This window comes from Nomascus leucogenys, chromosome 21 (genome assembly GCF_006542625.1).
Source record: "Nomascus leucogenys isolate Asia chromosome 21, Asia_NLE_v1, whole genome shotgun sequence".
NCBI classification, from domain to species: Eukaryota; Metazoa; Chordata; class Mammalia; order Primates; family Hylobatidae; genus Nomascus; species Nomascus leucogenys.
Window position 1 is genome coordinate 39,197,272 of NC_044401.1, and position 9,667 is coordinate 39,206,938.

The window sequence follows — 9,667 nt, forward strand, 5'->3', positions numbered from 1 at the left end:
ATAAAAACCCGGTAAGATGACAGAGTTATATGATGTGAGTGAGGAAGTTGCCTTAGTCAACACCAGGGTAGTGTGACTGGTTTGGCTAACTGTCCTTCACCTTTACACTTCTGAAAGTGTATGCCTAGTCTGTGATACTGACCTCCCCAGTTGGAGGAAACTTCTTAAGTCAAAGATATACTCTCTTGTTAGGCTTGACATATCATAAATTCTCCCCCCACCCACTCAAAGATTATATTTTCTCAATTTAATGAAAGATAAGGTTTGAGGACAATTTTTAAATAAATACAGTTAAACTCAAGTAGATAAATATGTGTCAAATGATAACATTTTTATAATAGAAGCTGAAAATGTATAGGCCATTATGTTCTATAAAGCTCAATGTATTTCGATTTTGAGGTTTAGAATGAGAAAAACTTTCCTCCTGCAAACAGTTAGAGAAGTTGTTTTTCAGGTTTTAGTTTATTTTAAAATAGAAGTAGCCTTTTGGAGGAACAGAATGGCCTTACTGTTAACTCCAGTATTTAGAACCATCAAAAGCAGAGCTGTAATGTTGACTTGGGGCTGAGGGGAGTAGATAACTCAACACATTCCTTCCCTCTTCTCAGAGCCCTGTGTCCCACCCACACAACACCAAGGCACTGTGCAGAACCCAGTTTGGTACTTGTTGAATTTGCTGTGAAGACCAACTAAGGTTGATGAATGAATTAGTTGACATGAGCACTTTCCAACATAGGCCATTGAATAAATGAAAAAACACATTAAATTATAATACTAATAAATGCGTATAAATAAAGATAACACAATCCTCTTAAGATTTATTTTCACATGTGACAATAACGTATCTCTTACAGGAAACTGAAAGCTGAAGACAGCCAAGAGGCTTATGAGATAGATCTAATGTGAAAATCATCACTCAAGATGCCTCCTGTCAGATGACACGACGCCAGATAAAATGTTCAGTGCAATCAGAGTGTACAAATTGTCGTTTTTATTCCTCTTATTGGGGTATCATTTTAAAAACTTTATTGGGTTTTTATTGTTGTTGTTTGATCCCTAACCCTACAAAGAGCCTTCCTATTCCCCTTGCTGTTGGAGCAAACCATTACACCTTACTTCCAGCAAGGAAAGTGCTTTGACTTCTTGCTTCAGTCATCACCAGCAAGAGGGAACAAAACTGTTCTTTTGCATTTTGCCCCTGAGATATGGCATTGCACTGCTTATATGCCAAGCTAATTTATAGCAAGATATTGATCAAAGATACAAAGTTGATATTCAACCTCATGCCAAGGGCTCTCAAAGTATAATCTTTCTATAGCCAACTGCTAATGCAAATTAAAATGTATTTCATTTTAACATGGTTTTAAAATCAGTTTTTCATACTACCCTTTGCTGGAAGAAACTAAAAATACAGCAAATGCAGAACCACAAACAATTCGAATGGGGTAGAAACATTGTAAATATTTACTCTTTGCAAACCCTGGTGGTATTTTATTTTGTCTTCATTTCAATCATTGAAGTATATTCTTATTGGAAATGTACTTTTGGATAAGTAGGGCTAAGCCAGTTGGATCTCTGGTTGTCTAGTCATTGCCATAAGTAAACCTAGCAAAACCTTGTTCTATTTTTCAATCAAAAAGCAATTATAAATACGTATTACAAACAAGTGGATGTTTTTAATGACCAATTGAGTAAGAACATCCCTGTCTTAACTGGCCTAAATTTCTTCTGGTAGTGTCAGTTCAACTTTCAGAAGTGCCACTTAAGGAAGTTTGATTTTTGTTTTTGTAATGCACTGTTTTTAATCTCTCTCTCTCTCTCTCTCTTTTTTTTTTTTTTGGTTTTAAAAGCACAATCACTAAAACTTTATTTGTAAACCATTGTAACTATTAACCTTTTTTGTCTTATTGAAAAAAAAATGTTGAGAAGCGTTTTTAACCTGTTTCGTTAATGCTCTATGTTTGTATTTGGAATATTGGAAAGATAACAGATGGTGAAGTAACATGCATACTTTATTGTGGGCCATGAACCAAATGGTTCTTACTTTTCCTGGACTTAAAGAAAAAAAGAGGTTTAAGTTTGTTGTGGCCGATGTCGAAACGTACAAGATTTCCTTAAAATCTCTAAGAGAGGCATTACTTGCTTTCAATTGCCAAATGATGCCCTCTGACTAGTAGATTTCTGTGATCCTTTTTTGTCATTTTATGAATATCATTGATTTTATAATTGGTGCTATTTGAAGAAAAAAATGTACATTTATTCATAGATAGGTATCAGGTCTGACCCCAGTGGAAAACAAAGCCAAACAAAACTGAACCACAAAAAAAAAAAGGCTGGTGTTCACCAAAAACTAAACTTGTTCATTTAGATAATTTGAAAAAGTTCCATAGAAAGGGCGTGCAGTACTAAGGGAACAATCCATGTGATTACTGTTTTCATTATGTTCATGTAAGGAGCCTCTTATTTTTAGCCATAATTTTGCATACTGAAAATCCAATAATCAGAAAAGTAATTTTGTCACATTATTTATTAAAAATGTTCTCAAATACATCTTTCTTTCTTGTGTTGATTTCTTTTTTCATTGTGTGCTGATCAAATTTATTCCATTCAATCACAAAGTCGTTCTGTCTTAACATTTCACCCCTGTATTATCAGATGAGTGAAAATTCTCAGTTAGTTGTATGAATAACCAGGCTTTACTGTAAGCAAAAATTTTACCTAACTCCTCTGAAATTAAAAATGTAAAATCAGTCAAGACCTAGAAGTTAATAATTGGATCAGAGACTAAGTCTTTAATATTAAGGGTATATTATATTTGTTTATGTATGTGTATCTGAATTTCAGTTCATCTATTTCTAAAATATTTGGGATTCAACTAGATGAATGTGATTTGTAAAGTTTGAGCCACCTATGTTCTGTCAGCAAGAAAACCTTATATAAACCCGAAATGCTTATCAGTAACTATCTGCTTTCTTGTTACGAATTCATGTAAGATTTTAACGATACCTATCATATACCAGGTTATACATTACTAAAGAAGTTAGTGTATTCAAGTATTCAACTTCAGATGAACAATATGGGCACCATGTCTTGGAAGTTCCAAGAGCAACAGAATCTGATGTAGGTTTTTTTCCCTGTCACATATATATTGCTCTTCTACCTAAATTTTGTGTTTATCAGAATTTGAAAATATGAGGGAAAACAGTGAACAAAAGGGGTTTAATTTGAAATTTAATTTTATAAAAATGAAGTAATCACCAGCATCTACTTAAAGATGAACAGGTCCACAGGTCAAGAAGTCAATTTCTGAAAGCTACTTTAAGGAAAAATTAGAGGGACATGTGTAATGACCTAATTTCTCTCTTCCCTTGGTGGGTTGACTATAAATAAGTTAGTCTCTCTCTTCATTTATAATATGTGATAATACATACCGATTATGTGTATCAGAGGACCTGGGTTTGAGTTGCAGTTTTGTCCCAGCTGTGTTTCCTTGGAGATGTTACTCAACCTCTAAGTCTCAGGTACTTCACCTGTATATTCAGTAATACCTACCTCATGGAGCTGTTGTCATGATTTACTGAGTTAATGTATATGATATGGACTCTGTAAACTCCATAAATGATACAAGATATTGTTATATTTATGGACTGGAATTCATTACACATGCAATCCCCGCTTTTCATACCTAGTTTGTTTCTAAGTATTTGCATGAAAGTCAAAGAATAAGTGTGGTACGAGGATGAGGGTGCTTTCATTTCCGGTGAGTAAAATTCACTGTGAAATTCCTAATTGTGGAATAAATAATTGGAGTTTTTGTTTGTTTTGTTGCTCTTGAATTTGAGGGCCACACAGCGGGTGGTGTTATGGTGTCTGCAGCACACATTTCACAATTCGCAGGTACAGACATGTTACTTGAGTTCTCAACAATTAAACTTGTTGTTTATTTTGGGCTGCTATTCTGCCTAGTGGCAGAAAATATAATCTTAATTCCAGGTGAAGTCGACGATACCTGGCTTTTTTGATTATTTCATATACAGTCTGGATTTTCTTCTTTGCACAGAATGACATCTGAATTTCAGAGCTGTCCCCATGCGTAGAAAGTGTGGGTGGTCAGGAAGCAGGCGGCTTTGGGGATTGCTGTTTGTGGGTGGTCAGGAAGCAGGCGGCTTTGGGGATTGCTGTTTGTGGGTGGTCAGGAAGCAGGCGGCTTTGGGGATTGCTGTTTGTGGGTGGTCAGGAAGCAGGCGGCTTTGGGGATTGCTGTTGTCCAAGTTTCACTAACTCATCTTCATTTGTCAGAACTTTTCTCTGTATCCTCTTCTCCCAACCTTAATGCCTCTTATCAGCCATTGATCCTCTCCTGATACTTCTAAGTCCTTCAATGTAGGGTGCGTGTAAGGAGTAAGGAAGGAGAGTTCCATATGCTCTTCTGTGCCATGCTGGGGCTCTAAGGACTTGGGACTTCCTTGGGGTCTCACAAGATACTACAATGGCCCCTAAACTGCCTGCTGCATTTGGACTGTCTGTTGGTTGAGGGAGGGGGTGAGAGCAGCTTCTGCAGTTTTGAAGAAAAGAGCCTAATCATTTGCATTTTGGAGACAATCCTATTTATGTTAAAAATAGTTTGGTAGCTACTACCCTAACAAACTCAAAGATAAGTTTCATTGTAGTACAGCTGAAACTGAAATGAATCTTATAGTCACTAGTGTCTCACAATCACTTTCACCTTTTCATTGCTCGCTGTTAAAAAACAGAAGTCTGAAAGAAACAGAGCATGCATCAAACTTTTGTTTACCTCATTAATACAGTAAACAGCAGAAAGACAAAGAGCAGTCGAATGGCAGCTGTGAAAGAAACCGAACTATGATTGCTGAGTTAGTAAACTTTCTTTTCTTTTTTTTTTTTTTTTTTTTTTTTGAGACAGTCTCACTCTGTCGCCCAGGCTGGAGTGCAATGGCGTGATCTCGGTTCACTGCAACCCCACCTCCCGGATTCAAGCAATTCTCCCTGCCTCAGCCTTCTGAGCCGCTGGGATTACAGGTGCCCGCCACCACGCCCGGCTGATTTTTGTATTTTTAGTAGAGATGGGGTTTCACCATGTTGGCCTAGCTAGTCTTGAACTCCTGACCTCAGGCAATCCGCCTACCTCAGCCTCCCAAAGTGCTGAGATTACAAGCGTGAGCCACCGCCCCCAGCCGGTTAGTCAGCTTTCTACAGGGCGATACAAACATGATACTACTTTTGATTGGGCTAGAGAATTATGACATCTATCTTTTTCTTTGGGTTAAATATAACCATTAACCTTCAAGACTACAGGAAGTCTGAAGCCAGCCACCTTTATCATTTGGAAATTATCTGTCGAAAATATACCTTGGTAATTTACATTCACTCAGGAGAATCAGATAAAGGTCCAACGGTGACTTACTCTTGTTCATGTTTCCCCAGAAGCAGAGCTTGCGACAAAGACTTGGATGCACAGTTTATTTGGGATAGAATCCCAGGAAGTGGTAGTGTGAGGAGAATAAAATTCCATATAGATCCTTCAAAGTAGGTGAAGGTGCCTCTACCAGGGACTCTACCGGCTCTTCCCAGGAGCACACAGAACACCTAACAGAACTTTTCACTGAAGGACAGTAGCCCAAAATTGTTCCCCATTAGCTGCAGGTTGCAGGCTGCAGGCGGGGCGGGGGATTTCACTTCCTGGTATTAGTGAGCAGACCAAGTGTGAATGGAAGTAAAGCAGAAAGAAGACATGCACATGGCAGGTAGTTGAGATGGGAAGGTGCCAAGATGAGGTAAGTCTGAGCTCAAAGGGAACTTTTGGCCCTAGCAAAACCTCAAAGGCATCTATTGCTGGCAGGATTATTGGAAAATGTTTTAGCATGGTAACACAAATCAAGCAATCATTAATTTACCATTTTTCAGATTTAACAAATTTTCCTTCATAATGTACACATATGAAGTTAGTTATAGGTATTTGAATTACTTTCACATTGGTGGAATTTTTACCAGTTATCAATTTCTGGTACTATAGCTGTTGAATTTCATTGACATTTAACATATTTTGAAATTTTTTACAGTATTAGCATTGAAACAAAACAAGAGCAAAAAGCATGGAGAAACACCATTGAGATGTGACTTGGATCCTTAGAGAAATAACCAGTTATGCATTTTCTGGCAAAGCAACAAGCTTTACAGTACCACAGAAAGTAAAATGTCCACAGTAATTCAAGTTGTGCCTTCCAACACACACATATATGCACACACACATACACAATGTTATTGAAGTCAGGTGAAATTACGAAATTCCTCGAAGTGAAAAAAAGTTTCAAGCAAAGTTGAGCATGGTGTAACCAATTTATGTGTTTTGCAAAACTATCATTGAGACATTATATCATGACAAAAATTGGTAGCATTTCACAGTGACACACAAAGTTTTTAAATTCAATGAAAATTACATTAAAAAGTACTTTAACATGTATACAATCCCATTGCCTTATATTGGGCTCATTATACTTACATAGATTGGTACTGTTAGGGACTGAATGTTTATGTCCTCCCTGAATTCATATGTTAAAATTCTAACCCCCAATGTGATGGGGCCTTTGGGAAGTCATTAGGTTTTGATGGTGGAGCCTTCATGAATACGATTAGTGCTCTTATAAACAACAACAAGAAGAACAACAACAAACAAATGAACGAAAGCAACCCTAGAGAGCTCTTTCTTCTTCCTGCAATGAAACAAGGAAACGTCAGCAGTCTGCAACCCAGAAGAGGGCTATCACCAGAAGTCAGCTATGCTAGCCCTGTGATCTTGGACTTCCAGCTTCCAAAACTGTGAGAAATAAATTTCTCTTGTTTACAAGCCACCCTGTCTATGGGACTTTGTTACAGAAGCTTGAACTGCCTAAGACAGGTACTTTTTAAAATTCAAATCTTTGACATAATCACTAGCTCCACATAGAAGTTAATCTTCTCTCTTTCAGAAATTCTCTTTCTGTTTGGGAAAAACTCTGAGCTCTTCAACTTTGAGTAAAACAGCTTTTAATGTCTCTGGCTCACGTTACTTTTATAGCCTGCTCAGCTTCAGGCATTTAAAAAAGTAACCTGGGGAAGTAGGGCTTCTTTTCCTGCCCAGTACCTGTACTTTGGCCTGCCTTTCTTGAAACTTTTAAGTCCTCCTCTGGTGCCCGAGATGGGCCTGGGAAGGCAGTGCCAATAGGACTGGGTACTGGAGCCTGGAGAAGGACTAATGCAGGCCCAGGCCCCCCTGCTGTTAGGTAACTAGAGCACCCTAATGGCGCTGGTTCTGGGTTCTTCTTCCTCAATGCAAGCCCGCCAAAGGAAAAACCAATCAGAGAGAGGTGTTTTTCCTGCCTCGCTCTAAGCCCCACCCCAACCAATCACAAACATCCACGCAGCCCTCCTGGGCATAAAAGAAGCAAACCCCCCACCGCTCTCTCTCTCTGTCTCCTGCCCAGCCCAGCCTGCTGCCTCCAATAAAGATCTCTTGGCTGAGCCGGTGTGCCGTGGTCTTAAGTCTGAGCGTCACTCTTTCATTGGTGCCGTGACTCGGATTGGGACTCCCCGCCTCCGGCGGGACCCCAGTCCCCCTCAGACTCAGACCAGGCCCCGGCCGGCCTTCACCCAATTTCCCGTCCGCCGAACAGAGCATCCACCACCGGCTCCTGTTTGGTAAGTCCCCTTCCGTAGTCTGCCACCTAGTCCTATACTGTGGCGACAGACTCCTGCTTCCCTTCCTCGACCCGCAGGGAACTGAGTTTTCTCCCTCTCCCCCTCGCTCCTCCGGCCTGAGCCTCCGCGCCATACTGTTGGCGACAAAAATCTTGGTACCAAGTGGCTCACAGTCCCTCGGCCATGCTGTTGGTCCTTCAGTCCCTTCACCTTGGTGACGACCAACCGAAGGCCCTGAACCTGATTACAGTGTTCGGCTAACTAGGGGACACCCTCTTAGCCCTCACTGCCTCTCCATCCATGGGAGGCTCCGCATCCCTGCCGGCCGACACCCCCTAAAATGCCTTCTAGACAATCTGGCTACCCTGGGCCTTGCCGCTGACCTCAAACCTAAATGCTTAATCAAATTCTGCATGCAAGATTGGCCGACCTACCCCTTAGACAACCAAAATGAATGGCCCCTTATGGGACCCTAGACCCTGAAATTCCCCAGGGCCCTTACAATGATTGTGCACATGGGAGATTGGGCAGAGATCCCCCATGTTCCTAACTTCTCCTATTAGACCATAAGCCTCACCTCTTTCTGTCCCTGTTAACCCTAACCACAACAAGTGTCATGGGTGGCCTCCACTCCAAAAGCCTTTCCCAACCCTCTCCCCTTCCTACTTCTGATTTTAACCCTGCTGACAAACCGCCCCCATATCACCATCCCCAACCTCGTCCCTCCGCCACCGCGCCGCCAACAACCCCAGCCCTACCCATCGGAGCGCAGGCAGTCCCCGACCACAATCCTGGCTGCAATTATAACTCCCAAGACGGTGTCACAGCCCGAGACCACTTTGCCACCTGTTTAATAACAGGTCTCCGGAAGGCAGCTCAAAAGGCAGTCAATTTTGATAAACTCCACAAAATCATCCAAGAAAAACATGAAAAACCCGTCCGCCTTCCTCGCCCGCCTTACACAGGCACTCCAACAATACACCAACATGGACCCTAAAGCCCCTGACAGCAGACAACTTCTCATGTTCCATTTCTTCGCACAAAGCTTCCCAGACATTCGGGCCAAACTAAAAAGGCTAGAGAGAGGTCCCTTTACCCTGCAGACCAAGATCCTCGCTACCGCGTTCAAGGTCTACCACAACCGTGACAAGCAGGCAAGGAGGCAAAAGTGCCAAATGTTGGCTCAGGACTTCAAGGCCCCAACCCAACCTGTCAGATGCCCTGCCTCTATGTCCACTCACTGCCAACCCCCTGGACCCTGCTTTAAGTGTGGGAACAAAGGTCATTGGGCTCGTGAGTGTCCTAATCCCAGGCCACCCAAAAGACCGTGCCCCAAGTGCCAACAATCCAGCCACTGGGCGACTGACTGCCCCAGCTCCCTCGGGGGAGCTGGGCCAGACCCCATCCTAAAGCCGATCTCATTAAGTTGGCAGCCTACGACTGACGGGGCCCTAGGACCTCTTCCCGACACACACCATCACCACGCAGGAGCCCAGGGTGCCTCTTGCGGTGAGTAGACATCTCGTCATTTCCCTCCTACTTCCTCGGTTCTGCAGGAGTATTAAGGCACTGTGTCCACCTCTGGCCCTCCTATAGTCAAAGTAGGGGTTCACCCCATGCAGCCAAAGACCACCCCGCCCCTAACACGCTCTCATAAGTTCCTGATCATGCCCCAGTGCACCCCTTCCTTTCCCCACACTTCCCGGCGTCTCCAGCGACATCTCTCAAGCCACCGAAGACCTCCTTCAGCAACTAGACTCCTCCTCTGTTTCTGTCTCAGTACAGCAGTCTTAGCTCTTACTTCTACAGGAAGGAATCCAACTCTTAAATGCCTCTAATATCTCTCCCTCCAACTGCTTCCTATGTGCCAGCCTCAATAAACCGCCACTTATTGCTGTTCCTGTCACCCTCCCAAACACTACCAACACTACCAGTCATTCGTCACTCCCAAACACCCCCTTAATATTCAGTG

General features: G+C 42.0%; 1 protein-coding gene across 4 annotated transcripts in view; it reads left to right on the plus strand.

Moving 5' to 3' along the window:
• The window catches only part of ROBO1 (roundabout guidance receptor 1), a 1,192,968-nt gene extending 1,190,417 nt beyond the window's left edge, over positions 1 to 2,551 (plus strand). For 2 of the 4 annotated variants that reach the window (XM_030801652.1, XM_030801651.1), the window contains one exon: positions 855 to 2,550. In XM_030801652.1, the coding sequence (XP_030657512.1) occupies positions 855 to 869 (15 nt within the window). In that variant the 3' untranslated portion in view covers positions 870 to 2,550. Of the gene's footprint in view, positions 1 to 854 lie in introns of all 4 variants that reach the window. The other 2 variants (XM_030801653.1, XM_030801654.1) reach the window with 1 other exon arrangement.
• Positions 2,552 to 9,667: the final 7,116 nt, after the last annotated feature.